The sequence below is a fragment of the Pollicipes pollicipes genome, unplaced genomic scaffold (assembly GCF_011947565.3).
Source record: "Pollicipes pollicipes isolate AB1234 unplaced genomic scaffold, Ppol_2.1 Scaffold_4530;HRSCAF=5331_pilon_pilon_pilon, whole genome shotgun sequence".
NCBI lineage: Eukaryota > Metazoa > Arthropoda > Thecostraca > Pollicipedomorpha > Pollicipedidae > Pollicipes > Pollicipes pollicipes.
Genome location: NW_023596505.1, coordinates 51086 through 78866, shown reverse-complemented (window position 1 = coordinate 78866; position 27781 = coordinate 51086). Strand labels below are relative to the sequence as shown.

The following is a 27781-nucleotide window of genomic DNA, read 5'->3' as shown; positions in this document are numbered from 1 at the left end:
TCCAGGTACAGGAGACAACACATCACCTCTGGCCACCGTCAGCTCATGCTGGGTGCAAGTGATGACACATCCAGACAACATACAACACATGACTAGGCAGGACATACTTCCCAGCCCAACTGAGGTGGCAGTGGTAAAGCACACCCCCCTAATATCACAGTGCCCTGACCTGACCTCTGCACGGGACGGGCCCTCACCTGAACACTGTGACCTGACAGACACCGACAGCAGCCAGCGAAGCGAGCTCGAACGGTCCGAGCCGGCGGCCGGAGTCCAGCACCAGGGTGCCCTTGGCGATGTCACTCCCCACCGGCCTGAAACGGCACCGAGACGGAGCACGTCACGACAGTGGTACGTAAACACAGCAGGGGCACGTCACAACAGTAGTACGGGAACACAGCAGGGGCGCGTCACGACAGTGGTACGGGAACACAGCAGAGGCACGTCACGACAGTGGTGCGAGAACACAGCAGGGGCGCGTCACGACAGTGATACGGGAACACAGCAAGACGCGTCACAACGGTGGTACGGGAACACAGCAGGGGCGCGTCAAGACAGTGGCGCGGGAACACCACAGGGCGCGTCACGACAGTGGCACGAGAACACCACAGAGCACGTCACGACAGAGGCACGGGAACACCGCAGGGGCGCGCCACGGCAGTGGCACGGAAACGCCACAGGTCGCGTCACGACAGAGGCACGGGAACACCGCGGGGCGCGTCACGACAGTGGTACGGGAACACCGCGGGGCGCGTCACGACAGAGGCACGGGAACATCGCAGGGGCACGCCATAACAACTAAGGGGAGAGCACATCTCAGCGACAGCGCCGGAGGACACCAGGCGGGTGTGCGGGGAAGGCGCCGGTCGCAGCCCGCAGCAGCAGGCAGCGACCCCTAACAAGGCGGCCGATCCTGCTGACCGCTCGGTCATGACGTCGCTGGGAAGGGCCAGCAACACGCAGGTGGTAAATCTGCCGCGTACACATTACGTTCCTTCCGTTGCCGTCTTTATACTGATGTGTTCACCCGCTGTCCTGACCCCTGCCGCTTCTCTAACCTGACACCTGTTGCTCCACTAACCTGACCCCCAACCACTTCTGACCTGATCTCTGCCGCTCCTCTAACCTGGCTCCTACCACTCGCCTGGTCGACCCCTGCCACTTTTCTGAGCTGGTCCCTGCCATCCCCTGGCCTGATCCCTGCCGCTCCTCTAACCTAGCTCCTACCACTTCTCTAATCTGACCCCTGCCATCCTCTGACCCGATTCCTGCCCCCTGACCCTGCCATCCCACTGACCTGATGTCCTGGCCGGCGCGCGGCGCCTCCAGGATCTCCACGGTGAGCTCGCGCGTGCCGTCCTCGGACGCCTCCGCCAGCCGGGTCTGCTCCACCATGACGACGGCGTCAGCGCCGGCCGGTACGGCAGCGCCGGTGCTAATGCGCACGCAGGTGCCGGGCCGCACGGTGGACGCCGCGCCGTCACCCTGCGCACCGCACGGAGGGTCAGCGGCCGCAGCGCGGGCCGGGTACGTCCGCGGACGGCGAGAACGAGCCGCGGCACGCCACAGGCAGCGCAAACACTCGACGTCGGAAGTGGGCCCATCTCCGCATCTTGCTTCTGCTTACGTCCACACCAGCGTTGGAGGCACCCAGCACATGTCTGACGCCAACACCATCTGCCGAGCAGACGGCGTAGCCATCCTTCACCGAGGCCGGGAAAGGTGGCAGTGGCACCTTAGCCACGATGTCCTCTGCCAGCACGCGGTCCTGCGCGGCACTGAAACAGATACGACGATGATCACGGGCTGAGCAAGCGCCAGCAAACCAGATGGTATGAACCAGCCCCAAGGCGCCACAGACTTCTGGCAGTGGTTCGCAGTACACGCACGTTAGTAGCGACCGAATGACGAGTTTCTGGACGAGGACGGGACACGGGACAATACGGTGTACTGGTACATCCCATCCGTTAGGCCAAACATAATCAGTGCGTTGTTGAAAGCATGACAAAGGCCTCCCATCCCGCCCTGGCTCTAACCTCTCCATGGGTGCACACGCTCGAACAGTGCCCTAGTCATCAAGCCGGCTCCACTTATTGACACACGCAGGGCATCCCCAGCTGACTCCAACTCACTTCGACAGACCCAGCCAGCCCGCATCTGTCCGTCTCCAGACCGGGCGGCCCTCTCCGAGAGACGGCCACTCACGTGATGTTGAGCGTCTCGACGGCGCGCTCGTAGCCAGCCACGGCGTCCATCACGACCTCCTGCGCCCTGGCCACGGGGATGGTGGGTACGGCGAGCGGCGGTGCCGGCGCGACACCTGAGATGGGTCCACCTGCGGCGCAGACGGGGGTGGACAGGTCACGGGCCGCTCCTGGCGCGCGGCCACCGGACTGCCGCACCCCGCCATCGCAGGTGTCGATTCACGAAGCTCGGAGATTCGAGCCGGGGGGACTCGGGCGCTGACACGCGGCTCAATCAACGGCGCCGCTATTTAGGAGCGGCGCCGCCGGCTCCACTGTGTCACCTCTGGGCGCCGCTGTTTAGGAGCAGCCTGTCATATCGCACCATGGCGCGAAGCAACAGGGCGCGGAAGACTCATCGACAGCCTCGTGGCGGGCGTCGTACCGTGGAGCCGGCCTGGTGCTGGTGCTGGTGCTGGTGCTGACAGTAGTGCTCATCTCCGCCGGCGGTCGGCGTGGCCCGCTGGGGCACGGTATCGCTCTGCAGCTGCAGGTGCACATGCTCCACGCGCGTCCGTCGGTCCCGCAGCAGGTCGACGGCGTGCGGCAGGCCGGGCGCCAGCAGCCGGACGCACTCCTCGGCCGCTTTGGGGCTGCCCGGCAGCGTGACCACCACACACCGGCCGCGCACCCCGGCCACCGGCCTGCCGGCCACAGGACGGCGGCTCAGACCCCGCTGACCCGAGGGTGCCCAGTGGTCGGGAGGTGGAGACATGTTAACGTCCTATTTAATATCTTAGCTGGAGGTACACCTACACAGATCCCCGATACATGAGAGGGACTCAGGACGGCCGACGACTGCAGGTGGCTATTACTGCAAAAGGGGCCAGCACGGGGATAGGCACTAGCTAGGCACTGATATACCGCAGGCAGGAGCTAGGCACTGATACCCGCGTCATCATAGCCAGGGGAGGGCAACGCGGGCGCCGCCGTACCGCGACAGCATGGCCAGCGGGGGTGACGGCCAGTGAGCCGTGCAGCATGGCAGCCAGCAGGCCGGGCGCGACCGCTCCAGCAGCGGCGCCACAGCCTCGGGCGTCACGTCCCGCGCCGCAAACCCCGTGCCGCCCGAGGTCAGCAGCACGTCACAGCGGTCCGAGAGCCCGGTCACGGCCGCCTGCAGACAGTGGAGAGGCCGCGTCAGACGCCGGCCTCCAGAGGTCACGCAAATGCGTCGGCTGCAACGAAGTCTTGCGACTTCGTCGCACCGTCCATTACAGTGGAGCTCGTTGGCCACCACGTGTAGCTGACCCTCCTAGCCAGATCAGGCCCATTCGCCCCAGGTGCTCATTAGCTGCTGTTCCGAGCAGGACCTCGCCGGCGGACTGGATTCGCTCTGTTCACTCCACAGACGGGTCCGGCAGCTAAGAACACGCTGGTCAGTGTTTCGGGAGGGTCCCTGCTGTCGCTGGAGTCACACCTGTATGTCGGCGCGCTCATCAGCCACCACCATCCGCTGGACGAGCTTGGCCACGAAGAGTTCGCCGCCCTCGAGCAGCGCGCTGAGCCGGGGCCCAGTCAGGTCGGCTGAGCTGCCTGCCGCCGCCCGGTCACTCACTGGGGCCCAGGACACAATCAGTGGGGTACGTCCATCTGCCACCCCACCCCACACACTGCAGCCTCAAAGGCAGTTGGAGCACAGGCCTACAGGAAGAACTTGATGAAGCCTGAGCATGTGCAGGGTGTTTGAATAATACTTACCCTCTTCTTTTCTCTAAGTTGAACATACAGATTAAATACAAACAGCTTTTATGTCAGTATTCTGACAATTCTGTGATACCAGCATGCAAACTTTAAAATAGAATGCACCAGATCCAACACAGGAGATATTACTTGACTTGAAAATCAACTGGCAAGCAAAGTTAAAAATCCCTTCTACCACCTGTAATGCTAAGTCATACCTATTATGATGCCAATCTTCAGTGGGTCCATGGTTTGCTGTAAAGAAAATTAAGAGCAATGAGGTTTCTTTGGCATAGCAGTAAACAAACATGTAATAAAAGCTCAAAATCAATCAAGTCTTGGTAACAAGAGTTTATCAGTTAGTCTTGGGCTATTCCATATATACATAGGGGACTTCCTACCTATAGACAGCCAATTATGTCTTATTGGGAACACATTTTATTTACATAGGCAATCTGTTCTGTTTGTATATTACCTGCCTATCCATTTGCCCAGGCAGCAACATATTTATGGATATAAATGTAATACATGCCAAAAGAAAATGCATTGGATACTTAATGATGTACATTAAGCTTCAGATGGAATTACAATGGCCATCATGATAACCTAAATCGAGTCAAAATTCCTTCCACTGTACTATAGTTTTATTTTGAGCCCATCTCTTCCTGAACCAACTGGCAAGGAGTGTCAATAATAGGGTCAGCTCTTCAGAAACACAAGCTGAATATTTCTCTGAGGCTAGAGCGTCTCTGTAATTCCCTTCACAAGACAAATCACACACCTACGCTTCTCACGAACCAAGCTCTAGATCCCACGGCTCTTCTAAACACTAAATTCAAGACGTTAAACCAGCAAGGGACCCATGCAAGTGTGATGTGGGTCAGAGATGTTTGTTTATGGTGGGCGAAAATTGCATACGTATCATCTGCGTCACATAAGCCTTTGATTTCTTAATCAGGAGGTTTATTAAAGGTCTTTAAAGTTCAGGCAATTAGTCGCCCATAATAAAATAAGAACTAGTGTGAAATTTTAGGAAAGAGCTGCTGGATTTTGAGCAATACTTGGAATTCATTTAATGTAGACTGAGTCTTCCTCATCAAAAGAAACGTATGTTCATTTCATATTTATGGTAATTTGACGTCATAAGTTGGTAGCTTTTGTGCCATGTCTGTCAATGAAGAACGGAGCTTTTACATTTTTTTGTTTGTTTTGATCATTGAGATTGGTGGTGACGGTTGTTTGGGGGTGCGTGCTGCGATTTGGGTTACGAGTATTTGTTGCGCATTAGTAGTACTTGTCATGTCGTAGAAAGAAACAGGGGATGTGTTAAATATGTGTGAAAAGTAATCAATGAAATTAGATTGGGTCCGTAGTGTACAGTGCAATACCTGCTCAGGTATATCGCATTTTAAGACGTGGGAACACGTCCTACTGCTCAGTATGCAAGCTGTGGCAAACCTGCCAATGCTATATTTCGGACGGACAGAATCCTACCCAAAATAGCATAATAAATGTGCCTATCTGGTTACGTTTGGTGGTGATGCAGGTTCCCTTCCAAAAAAATTGAGATCCACCCTCAGATATTGTCATTTTCTGTGGTCCTGTCAGTTTTGAATTTCAAAGGACACATTATGATGTCATCAGTAGTCCAGTTCCACAATGTCTGTCAGAGTTTTGAGAAGCTGTTCTGATTATAAAGCTTTACCCAGGTCTGTCCCATCAGGATCTTGTACAAATCAGCCTCAGTTTGCAGACTGGTCAATAGGTGAACATATACTTGGTCTGCAAGTCAGCATTTGATTACATGTACATGGTGCAAGGTTCAGGTAACACTTAGCAGCAGATAAATTGCCAGTTTTATTGACATTAGAACAACAGCAAAAAGAAAGAAGGGAACAATGCATTGACAGATCCTTACAATATATATTTTCCTTTGCAGATATAGCAAGTTTTCAGCTTTCAGGCTATGTCAGCTCTGACATCTTTCTTGTCACTGGAAATTTACCCCTGCAGCAGTAATTCTAAAGAAAATTGTGGATAGCAGCCAGCAGGTAGATGCTAGTAATACTCACATTCTTAATGTTTTGAGCAGAGACATTCTGATGCAGTCAGTCATTGTATATGGTTATATTTTCCACTGGTGTATGTTAAGTGTTGATATACCAGCTGATGATCTCACTAGTAAATACTTCATTATATATATATATATATAATATATCCATAATGTCTTAGCTCAGTTATGGTTCATGCATTAAAAATGGTTTACCCATGGTGCTTTCCATGTTTATCATGCCCTACTCACCACCACATGGCTCACTGAAGCATTTTACATGCTCAAGGATGGTGCATTTCAAGGTCAGGGAGTGACAAAAGGTAGAAATGATTGTTTATTGCTGTCACCAGATAGTAGCACACACTTTACCCACAAAGACCAATTTCCTTAAAGGGGTGCTCCACAGTTATGTGAGTTTTGAACTGAAATAGCCTGGTGCTGTTCAAATCCTGCCATTCTTAAGACATAACCCCATTGTCTCTGAACTACACATCTAAGAAAATGAGAAAAGGGACATCAAGAATTGCATATCAAAGACACTTTGGCATCCATGATGTCATGATAACGCCAAAATCCTGCAAAATGAAATAATAAAATTGTCCGGGGGCTCATTCTGTTTTCATGAGCTCAGTCCCCTGACATAACAGCCACTAGTTGGCTCTCAATCAATGGTATGCTAGGTAAATGATACAATGAAATCATGATGTATTGAGGAACATGTTTACTAACAGAGAATTGAACTGCCTACAGCAGTTTTCCCCCTTAAAAGCATACCAATAGTATAAATGACTGTTTCATCACAGATGGTGCATGGTTCAGTGCCTCTGAATGTAGAACATTCCCTTTAGTATGGATACAAGTGCTTGCCATTGTACATCCCACACTCTGCATAAACAGCTGCACATAGCTGTGAAGCCAGAGCTTCAAATAATGTGCCACCTGTAGTTTAAGGATAAGGCAACTGCCAGGGGTCCTAAGACTTGAAGTTGTGCAACACCTTAAGTATTTGAAACTGGTGTGACAGTTGCAATGAGGAATTTGGGTTCATTGGATGACAGGACTAAGGGTGCATTCTATAACATGGATTTGTGTATGCTTTGCAGATTGTGTAGTGGAATATGGATGTTTCACATACAACTAGCAACTAAGAACTTGGCTGGTAGAGTTGCTTCCTGTATAATGGGCATGATATGTAAGCCATGTTGCAAAGCTTTAGATAAGGTAGACAAACTGATAAGGATACTTGGCATGAGGCAAAATAATAAGGTTTACATTAATTATTGACATATAAATTGCTCAGAATGTATTGTAAGGTAGAGATGGCTTTAGAACTATTGTTTACCAAACATAGCTTGTTTCAAACTCAAACCCACTGCAGTTCAAAGAGCAATTTTGTCGAAGTTTTCTAAGAGCCAGATGACACCATGTGATGGCAGGTCCTGTTCAGCTTGCTGTCTTGGCCATTTAGTCACAAATTTGCTGCTGAGACAAGCCACGTCACCACAGCATCACGACTCAGGGCTATATACCTGCCACATGTCAGCATCCAAAAGTTTGCTGCGGCACAAACCAGATCAAAGGGATGATGGATCCCAGAACATAAAGTTTGCACTAAGATTGCAGAATTGTATGAGACATATGGCTTGGTTACCACAAGCTTTTCATCCCATTTATAACTCTGATCTCAGCACCTAATTTCAGAACAGTTGAATATTGACACCCAGTGTTGGTAGGCTGGTGCTTGGCAAGAGGCCGCTGACCGCTGACGAGCGCGCTGCTGGGGGGTGGCCGCTGACCGCTGACGAGCGCGGTCTGACTGGCAGGGAGGCCGCTGACCACTGACGATGACCGCTGACGAGCGTGGTCTGACTGGCAGGGCGGCCACTGACCGCTGACGAGCACGGTCTGACTGGCAGGGCGGCCGCTGACCGCTGACGAGCGCGGTCTGACTGGCAGGGAGGCCGCTGACCGCTGACGAGCGTGGTCTGACTGGCAGGGTGGCCACTGACCACTGACGATGACCGCTGACGAGCGTGGTCTGACTGGCAGGGAGGCCACTAACCGCTGACGAGCGCGGTCTGACTGACAGGGCGGCGGCCGGAGCCAGGCAGCGGCGCGCCGCCATGAGTGACCAGCACCAGGGCCTGGTGGCGGCCGGCCGTGGCTGCGGCGAGGTCGACCACGTGAGCCAGCTGTCGCAGGATCTGGCGCTGCTGTGCCGCTCCGAAGAGTTCAGCGACGTCGTGCTGGTGGTGGACGGGCACCGGTTCAGCGCCCACCGCTCCGTGCTGGCCGCCCGCAGCGAGTACTTCAGGTGAGTCGGCCGCGCCCACCCGGTCTGGTGGTCCGGCGGTACTAACGACTGCCAATTATATGTGGTACCGTCAGCTTGCTGGTGCGCCAGTGTACCGCACAAATTGCTTAGGGTCGAATAGCGCCACGAAAACATCCAAGTTTCATGATGAAATCTTGAAAACTCCAGCGTTAACAGTGCAGGTAAGTGGTGGACCATGGGCTCGTATCGTTATCGTTGTAGTCTGTCATGTGCCCTCGAAAAGTACTGTTGTGCTGGGGGCTATGCAATGGAATGTCAAACCCAGTAAGTTAACAATACAGGTAAATGGACCGTGGGGTCGGCTGTAGAGCGGAAGACCGCGGTGCGCCGGGCTGTGCCTGTCGAGCCGGGTCCGGGACCGCGTCTGGAGGCGGACGGGCAGGCCACAGTACGTGTCAGCGGTGTCGTGGTGATCGGACCGGTGTAACCGTGTGATGGCAGCAGCTGTGGGCGGCGATGACTGTTGATGGCAGCGACTCTGGATGGAGTGTGGATGATGATGGCGGCCGTGGACGACGGAGTGTGACCGTGCTGATGGCGGCGGCCGTGGACGACGGTGTATGGCCTTGCTGATGGCAGCGGCCGTGGACGGCTGAGTGTGACCGTGCTGATGGCAGCGGCCGTGGACGACGGTGTATGGCCTTGCTGATAGTAGCGGCCGTGGACGACGGAGTGTGACCGTGCTGATGGTGGCGGGCGTGGACGACGGAGTGTGACCGTGTTGACGGTAGCGGCCGTGGACGACGCAGTGTGACCGTGCTGATGACAGTGGTGAGCGTTGACGGCGGCGGCTGTGGACGGCGCTTGATGGCGCGTCTCCCCGGCCAGGGCACTGCTGTTTGGCGGCATGAAGGAGTCACGCGAGAAGGAGGTGACGCTGACCGGCGCCGCCGTCGAGCCGTTCCGCGTGCTGCTCCAGTACATCTACACCGGCCAGATGTCGCTGGCCGCTCTCAAGGTGAGCGTTGCTGACGGTGTGGCGGCGGGCCGGCTCGGCACGCCTCGCGCCGGTCGTCTCCCCCGGGGTCGGCTCCGGCCGCGGCCCAGTCCAGTCGAGACGACAAAACACCGATATCTGGCGCTGTCCTTAGAGCAGATGGAATAATAATCGTTATCGCTATCGTTATCGTCGTTATCGTATCGTTATCGTTGTAGTCTGTCTTGTGGCATCGACAAATTACGGTAAGGGTGGGGGCTATGCGATGGAATGTCAAGTCAGTGACATTTTCGATGGTGTTTACTTCCAGTAACGACAAGCCCCAGTCGGACGGGCTCGTCCGAAGACTTTGGACCGTTGGTTGCGTGTTGCTGGTCGGACCCTCTGGGTTTCAGCGTTCAGTGTGGGCTGCGGGACAGCTGGCTGGGGTCTGGGGCCAGTGCGTGGCCGGGTGGGCGTGAGCGTGTCGCAGCCGACCCTGACCTCGCTGTTTCGCGCCGCCGGGCCCGTCGGCGGCGAGCGCAGCCCTACTCACGCTGCCGCTTGTTGCAGGAGGACACGGTGCTGGACATGCTGGGCCTGGCGCACCAGTACGGCTTCTGTCAGCTGGAGGAGGCCGTCTCGCAGTACCTGGAGGCGGCCGTGCGCACCGGCAACGTATGCGTCATCTACGACATGGCCTGCTGTACCGGCAGGGGCCGCTGCTGGCCGTCTGCCAGACTTCATGGCAGCACGGCCCGTCCGTCTGCAGCACCCGAGCTTCTGTATGCATGTCGATCTGAGTGCCGGCACACGCTGTGTCTGCCGTGAGTGCCGGCACATGTGTCGACCGTGAGTGCCGGCACGCGTTGTGTCGGCCGTGAGTGCCGGCACACGCTGTGTCGGCTGAGTGCCGGACGCGCTGTATGCTCCCGGCGACGGAACCGCAGGGGCTGGAGAGGCCTGGCGAGCACACTCCGGAGTGGTGCACGTTAGCAGCGCCGCCACAAGGTCGAGCAGCGTCGCGATCATTGGCAGCGCCGCCACAAGGTCGGAGTAGCGTCGCGATCTGTGGTACATCGGCGCCATGTCCCTGGCTGATCCACTGCCATGACTGGGGCTCTCTTCGCCCACCAAAGTTTCACCTGGTGGCTCCGCTATATTTGCTAAGTATGCATGTGTTCAAATATGGCCAAAGTGATATGCCATTGGCACCTACGGATGTGGCATTCATACGCTAGTGCTTACACATGCCGCTAATAACCTTTAAAGAGCCACAAGCGGCGCAATAATAGGTCATAGCTCGACAATGAATATCCTTTTTTAACGTGGCGCAGTACTTGATGACGCCTTGGTGGGTGTCCGCCTGCAGCAAGGTGTAAAGGAGGTGATCTCTCGAGACTCGTTCTGCGCGCCGGAAGTAGATATCTTCCGGGCAGTGAGCAAGTGGACGGCCGTCAATCCGGAGTCGGACGCCCGCCAGCTGATCGCCAGCGTCCGTCTACTCTGATCAGTATGCAGGTCCGTCCGCCGGCCATTGGCCAGCATGTAGGTCTGTCCTCCTGTCTGTGCCAGTACACAGGTCTACCCTGCTGCCCTGGGCCGGTATACAGGGCCACCCTCCTGTCTCTGGCCAATACACAGGCCTACCCTGCTGCCCTGGGCCAGTATACAGGGCCACCCTCTTGTCTCTGGCCAATACACAGGCCTACCCCCTGCCCTGGGCCAGTATACAGGGCCACCCTCTTGTCTCTGGCCAATACACAGGCCTACCCCCCTGCCCTAGGCCAGTATACAGGGCCACCCTCTTGTCTCTGGCCAATACACTGGTCTACCCTGCTGCCCTGGGCCAGTATACAGGGCCACCCTCCTGTCTCTGGCCAGAGACAGGACATGCATCAGCATGCATGCATGTCCTGTCCCTTGTTATCGGTATGCAGGTTTGACCAACGAACTGATTGGGATGCAGGTCCGTCCCGCCGCCCCTGATCAGTATGCAGGTGTGCTGATCTGTAAAATATCACTTCATGCTGACGGGAGAGCTATTGACAAACCGTGGAACCCGCTATGATAAGATGCTTGGTTCCCAAATTTGGCACGCCTTGTATTCCACCAAGGTAGTGCATCAGCAGCGTCAGACACCGCTGATGTCAGCAGTTCCGAGGGCTGCACGCACTGAAGATCTTCCTGTCGCGCAGTGTTTGGCGCGAGCGGGCGGGTCGGTGTCCGTGGCGAGCTTTGTCACCGTCTGCGAGACACGCTGACGGCCCTCTTGGTCTGGCGCAGGACCTGGTGAACGTGGTGCGGCCCTCCAACATCATCAGCTCGGACGCCATCCTAGACGCCATCAAGACCAAGGTGGAGAGCCGCGACCGCGACCTCAAGTACCGCGGCTGTCTGCGTGAGTGTAGCGGCCGGCTGAGGTCGGCCCCGACCCCGAGTCCGGGCCCGGACCCGGCCGAGGCCGAGGCCGAGGCCGCGGTCTCTGTCCCGGCTCCAGGCCCCGGCGGCGGCCGGCGGCCGCCTGTGGTGGATGGTGCCGTCGGCCCGTAACACCTATGATGGTACCGTGAACACTGGGGCGTTCACGTTTCCGAACAAGTACGTCGTATTGTGAGAGCTGCAAATCAAGTGTCGTTTCATGCAGGAGCGGCGCCCCGCATCCTGCACGTATTGATCATGGGAAGCGCGTGCGCCAGCGAGTGGAGTGTTGTCCGGCCGCCATGCCCAGACGGTGACCCGGCACCGGAGTACGTCCGCCACGGCGTCCGCTGGCCCCATCTGCCCGGATCTGACCTGGCCTGGCCTGGCCGTACGTCACCTTACTCACCACGCGTGATCTTACCTCGCCAGGCCAGATCGGGCCTGATGCCATCCTATGTCACCTGACCGCATGTTGCCATGGTCCGACCTGTCCTGTCGCGAGTCGCCCCGACCTGGTCTGATGTCATTTTACCTCACCTTATCCTTGTAAGTCCCCCTCAGCTGACTGGACTGGACGTGCTGGTCCGATGTCACCTGACCTCGCCTGCCCCTCTGTGACCTGACCTGTTCGGTGCTGAGGTGATGACCTGACATGACGCGGTGGTCCGATGTCACCTGACCTCACCTGCCCCTCTGTGACCTGACCTGTTCGGTGCTGAGGTGACCTGACCTGACGTGACGCGGTGGTCCGTCGCCTGACCTGGGCTGACCGGTCGCCGTCAGTGCCGGACGAGAACGTGTGCACAGCTCGGCACGGGGCGCAGACGGTGCGCGGCGACATGCGCTCCTTCCTGCTCAACGGCGAGACGAGCGCCTTCGACATGGAGCGCGGCTTCACTCGGCACACCATCGACGAGGCCTGTAAGCACGCGCGCGCGCCGGCCCGGGCGGCGGCCCGCCGCCGTCCAGGGCAACGGCGCTGGACTCTGCGGCGAGCCGTCACTAAAACCAGAGAAGGCCACGCCGTTCCCCTGGACGGCGGCGGCCCACCGCCGTCCAGGGCAACGGCGCTGGACTCTGCGGCGAGCCGTCACTAAAACCAGAGAAGGCCACGCCGTTCCCCTGGACGGCGGCGGCCCACCGCCGTCCAGGGCAACGGCGCTGGACTCTGCGCCGAGCCATCAGTAAACCCAGAGAAGGCCACGCCGTTCCCCTGGACGGCGGCGGCCCACCGCCGTCCAGGGCAACGGCGCTGGACTCTGCGGCGAGCCGTCACTAAACCCAGAGAAGGCCACTCCGTTCCCCTGGACGGCGGCGGCCCACCGCCGTCCAGGGCAACGGCGCTGGACTCTGCGGCGAGCCGTCACTAAAACCAGAGAAGGCCACGCCGTTCCCCTGGACGGCGGCGGCCCACCGTCGTCCAGGGCAACGGCGCTGGACTCTGCGGCGAGCCGTCACTAAAACCAGAGAAGGCCACGCCGTTCCCCTGGACGGCGGCGGCCCACCGCCGTCCAGGGCAACGGCGCTGGACTCTGCGGCGAGCCGTCACTAAAACCAGAGAAGGCCACGCCGTTCCCCTGGACGGCGGCGGCCCACCGCCGTCCAGGGCAACGGCGCTGGACTCTGCGCCGAGCCATCAGTAAACCCAGAGAAGGCCACGCCGTTCCCCTGGACGGCGGCGGCCCACCGCCGTCCAGGGCAACGGCGCTGGACTCTGCGGCGAGCCGTCACTAAACCCAGAGAAGGCCACTCCGTTCCCCTGGACGGCGGCGGCCCACCGCCGTCCAGGGCAACGGCGCTGGACTCTGCGGCGAGCCGTCACTAAAACCAGAGAAGGCCACGCCGTTCCCCTGGACGGCGGCGGCCCACCGTCGTCCAGGGCAACGGCGCTGGACTCTGCGGCGAGCCGTCACTAAAACCAGAGAAGGCCACGCCGTTCCCCTGGACGGCGGCGGCCCACCGCCGTCCAGGGCAACGGCGCTGGACTCTGCGCCGAGCCGTCACTAAAACCAGAGAAGGCCGCGCCGTTCCCCTGGACGGCGGCGGCCCACCGTCGTCCAGGGCAACGGCGCTGGACTCTGCGCCGAGCCATCAGCAAACCCAGAGAAGGCCACGCCGTTCCCCTGGACGGCGGCGGCCCACCGCCGTCCAGGGCAACGGCGCTGGACTCTGCGGCGAGCCGTCACTAAAACCAGAGAAGGCCACGCCGTTCCCCTGGACGGCGGCGGCCCACCGCCGTCCAGGGCAACGGCGCTGGACTCTGCGGCGAGCCGTCACTAAAACCAGAGAAGGCCGCGCCGTTACCCTGGACGGCGGCGGCCCACCGTCGTCCAGGGCAACGGCGCTGGACTCTGCGCCGAGCCATCAGCAAACCCAGAGAAGGCCACGCCGTTCCCCTGGACGGCGGCGGCCCACCGCCGTCCAGGGCAACGGCGCTTGACTCTGCGCCGAGCCATCAGTAACCCCAGAGAATGCCACGACGCGAAGCCAGACGATCGTGCAATCATGCCATTAGTCTTTCGTATCAGGCTATAGCGAACATTGTGAAGAGCGCTGGTGTACAGACCCTGGGTAAGGAGTCCTTGTATGCAGATGCGGGGTGGTCCGTAATGACAGTCTGTGTGATGATTGTTGGGTCTGTTTGGACTGTTGGTGTGTGGTGACTGTTAGACCTGGTAGAGGACTGTTTGGCTTGATTTTCGTTTGTGATAATGATTCGAACCCCAGGATCGCTTCACCAAACCACGATACACTGGGCTTTGCCTTGGCAATGTAAAGCTTCCCCATTTATTGGCAGCACATATAACTGCTGATGTCCGTACAGCTGCTGCTGTCTATAGAGCTTACGTCTACGCCATTGTTGTTAATGTTTTGTTGGCCGTCTGCTCCGCGGGAAGTTTTTGTTAGTGCTTGTCGTTGGGTAATTTCTTGGGATAAGCTTTAGGCTATATTGAACAAAAGCGTGTGTTTATTGCTTCAGGCGCTGACAACTGTATCGAAGTTCGACTCGGTATGCCATGCATCATAAACCATGTTAAGATGCTGCTTTGGGATAAGGACATGAGGTGAGGTTCTGTCTTATTGCTTTGTTTTGTCCCCCCCCCGCACCCAGACACAGGCATTGGCTGCTGTCCATGCTGTGCTTCGTATCATGAGTTGGACTAGTTGGCATGAGGCAACCCATGGTTTGTGTCAGGTATGTGTATTCTGTTAAAGTGATTCTATTGCGGACCCCTTTTGAAAAGTAAGTGCTAACCATACGTCATTTTGTAGTTGTCAGAATGTTAGCAAGGCATTCACAAGAACTTGAGTGCAGTGATCAGCTATTTAAGGTATGAAAACTGCATAGACGTGCGGTATTAGCCTGACCTCACGTGACGCAGCCGGCGCCTCGGCTGTCGGGGCAAGGGGGATGCACGTGACCGCGGCCCTCCGCTAACCGCGCCTCCCTCGCCGCCAGGTCGTACTCGTACTGCGTCGAGGTGTCCATGGACGAGTGTGACTGGGTGGCGCGTGGTAACCACTCGCGCTACCACTGCCGCAGCTGGCAGACGCTGTACTTCCGGCCCGCGTCGTCCGTGAGAGGGGCGGGCGCTCGGGCGGCACCCACTGCGCGACCGGCATCACTGACACTGCGCAGGTCACAGGACCGGCGTCACTGACACTGCTCAGGTCACAGGACCGGGCCTCACTGACGCTGCTCAGGGTCACACGGACCGGACCTCACTGACACTGCTCAGGTCACAACGGACCGACCTCACTGACACTGCTCAGGTCACACGGACCGACCTCACTGACACTGCTCAGGTCACACGGACCGACCTCACTGACGCTGCTCAGGTCACACGGACCGACCTCACTGACACTGCTCAGGTCAACACGGACCGACCTCACTGACACTGCTCAGGTCACACGGGACCGACCTCGCTGACACTGCTCAGGTCACACGGACCGACCTCACTGACACTGGCTCAGGTCACACGGACCGACCTCGCTGACACTGCTCAGGTCACACGGACCGACCTCACTGACACTGCTCAGGTCACACGGACCGACCTCGCTGACACTGCTCAGGTCACACGGACCGACCTCACTGACACTGCTCAGATTACACGGACCGACCTCACTGACACTGCTCAGATTACACGGACCGACCTCACTGACACTGCTCAGATTACACGGACCGACCTCACGGACACTGCTCAGGTCACACGGACCGACCTCGCTGACACTGCTCAGGTCACACGGACCGGCCTCGCTGACACTGCTCAGATTACACGGACCGACCTCACTGACACTGCTCAGATTACACGGACCGACCTCACGGACACTGCTCAGATTACACGGACCGACCTCACGGACACTGCTCAGGTCACACGGACCGACCTCGCTGACACTGCTCAGGTCACACGGACCGGCCTCGCTGACACTGCTCAGATTACACGGACCGACCTCACTGACACTGCTCAGATTACACGGACCGACCTCACTGACACTGCTCAGATTACACGGACCGACCTCACGGACACTGCTCAGGTCACACGGACCGACCTCGCTGACACTGCTCAGGTCACACGGACCGGCCTCGCTGACACTGCTCAGGTCACACGGACCGACCTCGCTGACACTGCTCAGATCACACGGACCGACCTCACTGACACTGATCAGGTCACATGGACCGACCTCACGGACACTGCTCAGGTCACACGGACCGACCTCACTGACACTGATCAGGTCACATGGACCGACCCTCACTGACGCTGCTCAGGTCACACGGACCGACCTCACTGACGCTGCTCAGATCACACGGACCGACCTCACGGACACTGATCAGGTCACATGGACCGACCTCACTGACACTGCTCAGGTCACACGGACCGGCCTCACTGACGCTGCTCAGGTCACACGGGACCGACCTCACTGACGCTGCTCAGATCACACGGACCGACCTCACTGACACTGATCAGGTCACACGGACCGACCTCGCTGACACTGATCAGGTCACATGGACCGACCTCACTGACGCTGCTCAGGTCACACGGACCGACCTCACTGACGCTGCTCAGATCACATGGACCGACCTCACGGACACTGATCAGGTCACACGGACCGACCTCACTGACACTGATCAGGTCACATGGACCGACCTCACTGACACTGCTCAGGTCACACGGACCGACCTCACTGACGCTGCTCAGGTCACACGGACCGACCTCACTGGCTTGTTACTGACCTGAGGAGTGATTGCCCAGGTCGCCCAGAGCTGTTGCATGATTCTCACTAAAGCTAATTGCACTATGCCCAGGCATCAGCTGTTATCTCCTTAAGGTTGTGTTTCGTACCGTCCTACCGGGGCAGCGTGTTCAGCTGGACATGTGCCGCGCGTATTGCACGCGCGTTAACGAGGCGACGGCGCCCGTCCCTGTGGTTGGAGTTCCCGTCTGACGCCCGGCTGTGGCTCCGGTGCTGACCCGCCCTGGGTGTCGCGGCTGGCCGCAGATCCATCCGCGTAGTGGGCACCAACAACACGGTAAACCGCATGTTCCACCTGGTGTCGCTGGAGGCGTCCTACTGCACCCACCCGGAGCCGGTGGAGAACGGCCTGATCGGTGAGTGGCGCTCTGCCGCCGCGGACGGCTGCCCGCCGCTGCATGGGCGCTGGCGCTCCCGTGTGGAGCGCAGCAGATCGTCTGGTCCTCACGCGCCGACAGTTTGTTCCTGTCGTTGAGTCCGCTTGTGACGTTACGTATTCCACGGTGGGCTGGAGGTGCCACCCCCGACCGGGCCACCGTCGATGTCCGCCGAGCCAGCCGCTGGTGCGTGTCGGCGCCTGCACTGCTAACACTGGCCGGCGCGCGCCGCCAGTGCCGCGCGAGAACGTGGCCACGCTGCAGCGCTCGGCCATGGTGATCGAGGGCGTGTCCCGGAGCCGCCACGCCCTGCTCAACGGTGACACGGACAAGTACGACTGGGACCACGGCTACACGTGCCACCAGCTGGGCAGCGGCAGCGTGGTGGTGCAGCTGGGCCAGCCGTTCCTGCTGGACAGCATGAGGTGAGCCCAACCCCTCCTGCTGGACAGCATGAGATGAGCCCAGCCTCTCCTGCTGGACAGCATGAGGGGAGCCCAGCCTCTCCTGCTGGACAGCATGAGGGGAGCCCAGCCTCTCCTGCTGGATAGCACGAGGTGAGCCCAGCCCCTCCTGCTAGACAGAATGAGGTGAGCCCAGTCTCTCCTGCTGGACAGCGTGAGGTGAGCCCAGCCTCTCCTGCTGGACAGCATGAGGTGAGCCCAGTCTCTCCTGCTGGACAGCATGAGGTGAGCCCAGCCTCTCCTGCTGGACAGCATGAGGTAAGCCCAGCCTCTCCTGCTGGACAGCATGAGGTAAGCCCGGCCTCTCCTGCTGGATGGCATGAGGTGAGCCCAGTCTCTCCTGCTGGACAGCATGAAGTGAGCCCAGTCTCTCCTGCTGGACAGCATGAGGTAAACCCGGCCTCTCCTGCTGGGTGGCATGAGGGGAGCCCAGCCTCTCCTGCTGGACAGCATGAGGTTAGCCCAGCCTCTCCTGCTGAACAGCATGAGGTGAGCCCGGCCTCTCCTGCTGGACAACATGAGGTGAGCCCAGCCTCTCTTGCTGGACAACATAAGGTGAGCCCAGTCTCTCCTGCTGGACAGCATGAAGTGAGCCCAGTCTCTCCTGCTGGACAGCATGAGGTAAACCCGGCCTCTCCTGCTGGGTGGCATGAGGGGAGCCCAGCCTCTCCTGCTGGACAGCATGAGGTTAGCCCAGCCTCTCCTGCTGGACAGCATGAGGTGAGCCCGGCCTCTCCTGCTGGACAACATGAGGTGAGCCCAGCCTCTCTTGCTGGACAACATAAGGTGAGCCCAGTCTCTCCTGCTGGACAGCATGAGATGAGCCCAGTCTCTCCTGCTAGACAGCATGAGGTGAGCCCGGCCTCTCCTGCTGGATGGCATGAGGTGAGCCCAGCCTCTCCTGCTGGACAACATGAGGTGAGCCCAGTCTCTCCTGCTGGACAGCATGAGGTGAGCCGCCGCCCCCGGCCGGCGGCCTGCTCGACGCGTCGGTCATGCCAGTCACACCCTGTCCCATGGGCTCCCGTCTCCGGCGTGACCTGAGCTCGTGGGCGCAGCGCGCGGTGACTGGCGCCGACGTCGCGGTGCGGCCGCCGCCTCGGCCCGACCCTCAGCGGCGCGTGTGCCGCCCCCGCCCCCCCCCCCCCCCCCCCGCCCCCCCCTCCCCGGGTCGGTGTGGCGTAACGCGCCCGCCGCTCCGTTCCAGGCTGCTGCTCTGGGACTGCGACGACCGTACGTACGGCTATTACATCGAAGTGTCGACCAACCAGCGCGACTGGACGACGGTGTGCGACCGGTCCCGCTCGCTGTGCCGCTCCTGGCAGGTGGTCACGTTCCGGCGCCGGCCGGTCGTCTTCATCCGCATCGTCGGCACCAGAAACTCGGCCAACGAGGTGAGGTGGAGGGGAGGCCCCAGCGGCGCACACCAGGGGATCCATGGATCCGGCGGGGCAGCCGCGCTTGCGTCTCGTTTGTTCAGTTTGCAGCTTCATCACCGCTCGCCAGGCTCGGATCCAGCCGTTTGGTGTAACTGTGTCCGCCCACCGTCAACGGAAGCCGGGGGCGCGTGTGCCATGCATTGTCACCTGTCGGCTTGACATTCATACGAGACCACCGGTGTTTCCTACCCGCACCCTTCACGTTGGCGTCTGTGCTGTGACATTGTGATTGGCGCGTTGATCATTGGACATATGTGTGATGGCTGGGCCGTACCGATGCCGGCGGGACAGGCAAGTGGTGCTCCAGGTCGGCAGACAGCGCTGTACCGTCCAGTCGCCTCCACACATCTGTCACACATCCAGCTACTGTGTTCCACAACGCCTTCACATACTGCAGCGCAAGTCGTCTGTATATCGCCGACTGCGCCTGAACACAATAGCGCCCATCCTGGCACCCGTGGTGTGCGTGCGTGCGTGCGTGCGTGCGTGTGTGTGCCTCGTGCGTGGTACACCTCGGCGTATGTCGGCTGTCCGGTCCTGGCGGCGGTCCACCGTCTGTCCATGGTCTCCGTGTGTGACGCTGCGCCGGCGGCCGCAGGTGTTCCACTGCGTGCACTTCGAGTGTCCGGCGCAGTGTGATGTGGAGCGGCAGCTGACACCCGAGCAGGAGGAGCCGGAGCCGGTGGAGGGCGCTGCGGCAGCGGCGTCGGCAGCCGGCGCCGACTCGCCGCCGGCTGAGCGCGGCGCCGTCGGTGGCGAGCGACGCTTCTCGTTCGAGCTTGACAAGTGGGAGCCGGCCGAGGCCGAGCCGGAGCCGTACGGTGCGGAGGGCGGCGACGAGCCCTGAGCGGCGGCCGGCTGCGCGCCGGGCGGCGCGCCCACCCACTAGTCAGACGACGGTACAACGGAGCGGGCGCGGCGCGGCGAGGCGCGGCGCGGCGCGGCGCGGCGCGGCGCGGCGCGGCGCGGCGCCGGCTGCAGACCAGTCCGCAACGACGGAGGCGGCCGAGCTCGGCCCTAATCTCCCTCCAGCAGCGGTCTGCCAAGCGGCTGGAGCAGTTTTACGGGCACGTATATTCTCGTACTTATTTATTGGCAGTCACGTGGGACAAACTTCGGGGATGTCTCTCCGTCTGCTTGTCCGGGCCGGCTTGGAGTCGTGGTTTGGCGCTGATCGGACATAGTCAGCAGCCTTGCTTGAACAAAGAACCGCTGTCTGGGTAAATCTGGCAAGTTCCCTTTGGCGAACAAATCAGCCATGGAAATACACAAAGCAGTCATGGTGCCCAGTGCTTCCAGCGGCCCCCAGTGACATATAACAACGCTTATAGCAATACCATATTCCGCGCTTGTAGGCTTCATATGCAAATTGACCAGCTTGTTCAGTTATGCTTAAAATGTTTTTGCAAGTGTGCGTGTAGCATTATAGACATGCTCGTTGTAAGTCGTTAAGCTCGTTAGCAATTTTGTATTATCTCACGCGCAGGCGGTACACGAGATTGATCCACGAGTTGTCAACGAGCCGCACCCCGCGGTGATGCAAACGCCCACGAGTGTCGGTGCCTAGCCGTCCTGGCGAATGCAGCCCTGTGGAGAATGCGAACGCTGCGTTCGTTGGGCATCCCCTGCCACCAGTGAGGGAAGCGTGGGATGTCGAGCGTTATGCGTGTGTTCAGCACCCTAATTTACCAGTTGTCTTGCGTGACATTCTGGAGCTTTGTGCACCGATCTGGTCTGGCTGTGCCCTCGTTAATCCTGTATCTGCATATACACCGAGCTAGCTGTGCTCCCGTATCTGTAAACTCACTGAGCTGGCCGCGGCGTGGGACATGCTGGGCACATACGTGAACGTGGCCGGGCGGCGCAACAGACGTGGCTGGGTCCCGGGTCATTGCTGAGGCTGGCCCGAACACACGCACTCCGTTATTAGTGAAGGAAATCGTTAAGAAAACCAAGTAGCCATTGGCTGTCAGTGTCCACGCAGACGACGTGCTGCCGCCACACGAACATTCTGACCATTAGCGGACACACCGGTGTACGCCCTTGTGAGCGTGGCGGCATCGGCTGCGTCCGGGAGAAGGCTGGAAAATGGCGACCGAAGCTTGACAAACAGGTCTAATTTGAATCAGCCAGCATGACAGCAATAAAGTGGAACACATGGAAATTGAATGGTTCCAGCGAACTAGCGAACCCACGTGTCGCGCAAAGCGGTCCTGGCCCAGCGTACGTGCGATTCACGTATGCTTGGGGCAGAGTTTCACACAGATCTAGCGGCAGGCACCCACGCACTCCGCTGGCGCTGACTAAACTCAGCGCCAACTTGGAACTGACAGCATACGGTGACATGACTGACAACGGATACCTCGGTGCCCCCTCCCAGAGTTCTCTTCGTCTGGGGTTAGTGCCATTACATGCCGTTTTCCGCCACATTCACGCGGCCAATTTTTCGCCGAATTTCGTCGAACCCGGGGCATGTCTGGAACTGATGGGCACACAGTACAATAGCAAAATTTTCGCCGCCTCCTGCAACTAATGGTTCTTCAGCTGGGTTGTGGCGGGGTTACAGTATGCATCCCTCCTGGCAGTATATGGGAGAATCAGCACTATTTTCCCTTTACGAAGTACTGAATAAGTCGACCTTCAAGGCCTGTACATACTGAACGGTTGGGGACGTGATGCGTAACCATATCGCTTGCGCTCAAGGACTTATTTATGCGCTTTAATTCAAGGTGAAGTTGACTCGTTTCAGTCGGTTATCGCGGTCTATAAGCGGTGCTTCACGCGTTACTACCACAACCGCCCTTAGTCAGTGAGTCGTACCTAAACACGGAACCCTTCAGACCATAGCCACAGGTAACCTAAGTCAGTGAGTCGTACCTAAATACGGAATCCGCCAGAGACCGTAGCCACAGATAACCTAAGTCAGTGAGTCGTACCTAGACACGGAACCCTTCAGAAACCATAACCGCATGTAACCTAAATCAGTGAGTCGTACCTAAACGCGGAACCCTTCAGAGACCATAGCCACAGGTAACCTATCTCAGTGAGTCGTACATAAACACGGAACTCGGAGATCATCGTCAGGCGTATATTTCTCCGCCGAACGTCAAGTATCAAGCGAACGGAGCATCTACAATCATCATCATTTCATCTCTGCGGGACATCAGGCGACTTGATCCACAAGTCACACATCACATGACCCGCCCCGCTGGCAGCCCGGGCAGCGGCACGATGCCTAGAAGCCCGCGTCCCAGTTGGTGGTCTGCTCTCGCTGCACGGTTCGGTAGCAGATGAGCGTATCACCCGGCTCGAAGCGCACCTCCGTGTCGGCCAGCATCAGGCCGCACTCCACGTCCTTCTTGATGGTGTCGACCTCATTCTTCAGGTGTCGCATCGAGGCCATGGCGCCTGCCGACAACGCGGCACCGTTGCATTGAGGCCATACAGCCCACCGGCACCAGCCTCTGGTGCGGCTGTGCTCTCGGCCTTTAGGTCCTGCGACGTGCCGGGGTCGTGAGATCGGCACAATCAGTCCCCGAGTGCGTCTCGGCAAAACAAAAACTACGCCCAGCAGCCCGGTGCGCCCACGTAGCTCAGAACGGCGTCGGACGCTGACTAGTGTGTGGCCAGGGTTTACGTGATCGCATTCCAATACAGGCCATGTGCCAGCTCTTGAGAGCGCCGGGCTATGGACAGCCGCATCGCAGCACTGCCTGGCAGGCTACAGTCTTCTGACGGGTGGTGCCGACTGTGCCGGGATTGCTATAGTGAGGTGGTGGGGGTCGCGGTCTTTACAGCAAGCTATGCTTAGTTAGCAGATGGACCTCCGATACATTCATCCATGCGGCATGGTCGGAATGGTGCCTTCAAAATTATGCACCTTGTCAATCGTCGCTTTGGCAGCAATATTATTCAGCATGAGCCATATCGTCTATTTGGTTTGACGGGCAGTGCGATTAAACAGCACCAAGCTCTAGTTAAGTGACCTATTATATTATATTATATTGAGTGACCTATATAATTAGGCGCAAATATTTATTCTTTAACCACCGGTTTAGAATGTAACCAGACTAAGTACGTTAAATCGCAGGAAAATATTGTACCTTCATGTATTGTCTCTCCTTCGCGCACTAGTCGGTATTTCTCGGATTTCTTGAGCAGGCCTTTCACGCATCTGCAGCCCGCCACAGGGATCTTGTGCTTCTTCTCAGTGACAATGAATTCCTGCAAAACGTTCGCCTCACCTGTCGAATAAAGGGCAGGGTGGCAAGAATAGCCTGTCGTGCACGGGCCAAACCAATCCAATTCACCGCACACGAACACACAGATATCGCCGCACGCCGACGTGGCTTATCCGCGGCACACGGGCTTGATCATACCTACACCACGGGCCTGATCATACCTACATCACGGGCCTGATCATACCTAAATCAAGGGCCTGATCATGCCTACATCACGGGCCTGATCATACCTACATCAAGGGCCTGATCATGCCTACATCACGGGCCTGATCATACCTACATCAAGGGCCTGATCATACCTACATCAAGGGCCCGATCATGCCTACATCACGGGCCTGATCATACCTACATCAAGGGCCTGATCATACCTACATCAAGGGCCTGATCATACCTACATTAGAGCCCTGATCATGCCTACATCACGGACCTGATCATACCTACACCAAAGCCTGTCCGGCTCAACACATATGGCCGCACGCCGACGTGGCTTATCCGCGGCACACGGACCTGATCATACCTACATCAAGGGCCTGATCATACCTACGCCACAGCCTGACCGGCTCAACACATACATCGTGCCCTGTGTCTGATGCATGGGCCTCATCAGCGCCGCGAGCGTGCGGCCCATTACCGTATGACGTACACCGGGACGGCGACACGTCGGTCCCTCAGGTCGCGGCCAGCTGCGTCCCTCACCAATCACATCTGCACTCTGAGTCTCTCACCAATCACATCTGCACTCTGAGTCTCTCACCAATCACATCTGCACTCTGAGTCTCTCACCAATCACATCTACACTCTGAGTCTCTCACCAATCACATCTGCACTCTGAGTCTCTCACCAATCACATCTACACTCTGAGTCTCTCACCAATCACATCTACACTCTGAGTCTCTCACCAATCACATCTACACTCTGAGTCTCTCACCAATCACATCTACACTCTGAGTCTCTCACCAATCACATCTGCACTCTGAGTCTCTCACCAATCACATCTGCACTCTGAGTCTCTCACCAATCACATCTACACTCTGAGTCTCTCACCAATCACATCTACACTCTGAGTCTCTCACCAATCACATCTACACTCTGAGTCTCTCACCAATCACATCTGCACTCTGAGTCTCTCACCAATCACATCTACACTCTGAGTCTCTCACCAATCACATCTACACTCTGAGTCTCTCACCAATCACATCTACACTCTGAGTCTCTCACCAATCACATCTACACTCTGAGTCTCTCACCAATCACATCTACACTCTGAGTCTCTCACCAATCACATCTGCACTCTGAGTCTCTCACCAATCACATCTGCACTCTGAGTCTCTCACCAATCACATCTACACTCTGAGTCTCTCACCAATCACATCTACACTCTGAGTCTCTCACCAATCACATCTACACTCTGAGTCTCTCACCAATCACATCTGCACTCTGAGTCTCTCACCAATCACATCTGCACTCTGAGTCTCTCACCAATCACATCTGCACTCTGAGTCTCTCACCAATCACATCTACACTCTGAGTCTCTCACCAATCACATCTGCACTCTGAGTCTCTCACCAATCACATCTGCACTCTGAGTCTCTCACCAATCACATCTACACTCTGAGTCTCTCACCAATCACATCTACACTCTGAGTCTCTCACCAATCACATCTACACTCTGAGTCTCTCACCAATCACATCTGCACTCTGAGTCTCTCACCAATCACATCTACACTCTGAGTCTCTCACCGAACACCTCCTCCACGACCTGGGTCTCTCACCGAACACCTCCATGCCCTGGGTCTCTCACCGAACACCTCCATGCCCTGAGTCTCTCACCAAACACCTCCTCCATGTACCGGGCCCCTCACCGAACACCTCCTCCATGCCCTGGGTCTCTCACCGAACACCTCCCTGCCCTGGGTCTCACCGATCACCTCCATGCCCTGAGTCTCTCACCGAACACCTCCATGCCCTGAGTCTCTCACCGAACACCTCCCTGCCCTGGGTCTCACCGAACACCTCCATGCCCTGAGTCTCTCACCGAACACCTCTATGCCCTGAGTCTCTCACCGAACACCTCCATGCCCTGAGTCTCTCACCGAACACCTCCCTGCCCTGGGTCTCACCGATCACCTCCATGCCCTGAGTCTCTCACCGAACACCTCTATGCCCTGAGTCTCTCACCGAACACCTCCATGCCCTGAGTCTCTCACCGAACACCTCCCTGCCCTGGGTCTCACCGAACACCTCCATGCCCTGAGTCTCTCACCGAACACCTCCATGCCCTGGGTCTCTCACCGAACACCTCCATGCCCTGGGTCTCTCACCGAACACCTCCATGCCATGGGTCTCACCGATCACCTTCTCCACACCCTGAGTTCTTCACCCAGATCACTTTTTCTACATCCTGAGTCTCTCACCGATCACCTCCTCCACATCCGTGACCGGCATGCGCTGGTTGATCTCCTCTCGTACGTCGTCCACCAGTCGGTAGATGACGTTCAGCAGGCGGACGGGCGTGTTGGAGGCGTGCGCGAGCGCGGCCACCTCGGCCGACACCTCCACGTTGAAGCCGTACACGACACCTGCCCGCGGCGTCACGCTTGCTGACGAATTTCACGGCGGCGATGATGAACGGGGTTCCTGCCGTCTAACGCAATTGTCCACAGTTGAAAAAACAAACATGGGTTCGCTGAAACTGATGGGCGTAATAGACTTTGCACCAATTAAAGCTTGCACTACACGCACGCAAAATTATTTCCTTTACAAGCGGTAGATGCCACGGCCTATGGCAAAAAGACATAGCGTTATCGCCAAAAACAGTGCTCTTTTTCCCAGTATTCCATGGCTTGGTGCAATTTCCTCTAGTTTTATTACAAGTAAGAACGCCTAGCTAGCAAGGCTGGCCGCTACTGCCACGACTGCGACGTGTCCGCACGAGTCAGAGCCGGTTCGTCGGCATATCCGCACGAGTCAGAGCCGGTTCATCGGCATGTCCGCACGAGTCAGAGCCGGTTCATCGGCATGTCCGCACGAGTCATAGCCGGTTCAGCAACATGCCCACATGAGTCAGAGCCGGTTCATCGGCATTTCCGCACGGGTCAGAGCCGATTCAGCGACATGTCTAAACGAGTCAGAGCTGGTTCATCGGCATGTTCGCACGAGTCAGCCGGTTCAGCAACATGCCCACATGAGTCAGAGACGGTTCAGCGGCATGCCTGCACGAATCAGAGCCGGTCCATCGGCATGTCCGCACGAGTCAGTCAGTTCAGCGACATGCCCACACGAGTCAGAGCCAGTTCAGCGGCATGCCCGCAAGAGTCAGAGCCGGTTCAGCGGCATGCCCGCAAGAGTCAGAGCCGGTTCATCGGCATGTCCGCACGAGTCAGTCAGTTCAGCGACATGCCCACACGAGTCAGAGCCGGTTCAGTGGCATGCCTGCACGAATCAGGGCCGGTTCAGCGACATGCCCGCAAGAGTCAGAGCCGGTTCATCGGCATATCCGCACGAGTCAGTCAGTTCGGCGACATGCCCACACGAGTCAGAGCCGGTTCAGTGACATGCCTGCACGAATCAGAGCCGGTTCATCGGCATGCCCGCACGAATCAGAGCCGGATCAGCGGCATGCCCGCACGAATCAGAGTCGATTCAGCGACATGCCCACAAGAGTCAGAGCCGGTTCAGCGGCATGCCCGCACGAGTCTGTCGAGTTCCGTGCTATCACCGTTGAACATCTGCGCGATGCTGATGTCGCTCTCAGTGACGGCGCCGACGCCGTAGTGCAGCACGTCCAGCCGCACCTCCGGCTCGTGGTAAGTGTCCAGCACGTCCAGGATCGCCTCCACCGAGCCGTCCACGTCCCCTGCACGCCAAACACAGAGAGCAACGTGTCTAGCACCAGTCGGCCATATGCACCACAACATTAACCGGAGCAAAGCCAAGGTACCAGACTTGCATGATAAATGAAAACGAGCAGCGTGTCCGAAGCTCACCAACGCGTGGAAAACAACGCGCCACCACACGACCTCATTGACAAACTGCTCACCTTTCACCACGATGGAGAGGGTGGGGCCCGAGTGCTGATCGGTTGCCTCTTTTTTCCGAGGACCCTTCGACCTCACGTTGAACCTGTTCGGCAAGAAAATAATTCTCCAAGCAGCCCAAATAGGATACACCACACAAACGACTGGGTGCATGTGAAAATCGCGTCATGCAAAACGGATATAAATCGACTCCATGACCCCAAAAGGCCGCTCGCTACAGTCACGGCTGCCAGGAATGCACGCACGGAACAGTGACAACGCACGCGCTCGGAACGGTCACAACGCACGCTCGGAACGGCCACAACGCACGCCCGGC

General features: G+C 57.9%; 2 protein-coding genes and 1 pseudogene across 2 annotated transcripts in view; 1 reads left to right on the top strand and 2 right to left on the bottom strand.

The window, feature by feature from the left end:
• Positions 1 to 1480: 1480 nt before the first annotated feature.
• LOC119097838 (gephyrin-like) lies at positions 1481 to 4175 on the bottom strand. The gene is made up of 8 exons (XM_037220791.1): positions 4145 to 4175; positions 3664 to 3800; positions 3271 to 3360; positions 3179 to 3204; positions 2622 to 2887; positions 2206 to 2335; positions 1636 to 1778; positions 1481 to 1485 (listed from the first exon to the last, which is right to left on the bottom strand). Exons 1-8 carry the CDS (start codon positions 4173 to 4175, stop codon positions 1481 to 1483), a joined length of 828 nt encoding a protein of 275 aa, XP_037076686.1.
• A 3903-nt stretch (positions 4176 to 8078) lies between these two features.
• LOC119097837 (BTB/POZ domain-containing protein 9-like) lies at positions 8079 to 22093 on the top strand (annotated as a pseudogene).
• A 167-nt stretch (positions 22094 to 22260) lies between these two features.
• The window catches only part of LOC119097839 (translation initiation factor IF-2, mitochondrial), a 32803-nt gene continuing 27282 nt past the window's right edge, over positions 22261 to 27781 (bottom strand). Inside the window, exons 11-15 of the mRNA XM_037220792.1 lie at positions 27468 to 27550; positions 27147 to 27284; positions 25843 to 26007; positions 23291 to 23431; positions 22261 to 22595 (exon numbers count right to left, since the gene is read on the bottom strand). Of these exons, the coding sequence (XP_037076687.1) occupies positions 22423 to 22595; positions 23291 to 23431; positions 25843 to 26007; positions 27147 to 27284; positions 27468 to 27550 (700 nt within the window). The 3' untranslated portion in view covers positions 22261 to 22422. The remainder of the gene's footprint in view (positions 22596 to 23290; positions 23432 to 25842; positions 26008 to 27146; positions 27285 to 27467; positions 27551 to 27781) is intronic.

Bases quoted from the DNA above. Each gene is read 5' to 3' on its own strand.
- LOC119097838 (XM_037220791.1), bottom strand. From the start codon at position 4,175: ATGGACCCACTGAAGATTGGCATCATAATAG. The intron at 3,801-4,144 runs GTATGACTTAGC...CCTGGGCCCCAG, and splicing joins GAAGATTGGCATCATAATAG to TGAGTGACCGGGCGGCGGCA. The intron at 1,779-2,205 runs GTGAGTGGCCGT...TATCTGTTTCAG, and splicing joins GTCGAGACGCTCAACATCAC to TGCCGCGCAGGACCGCGTGC.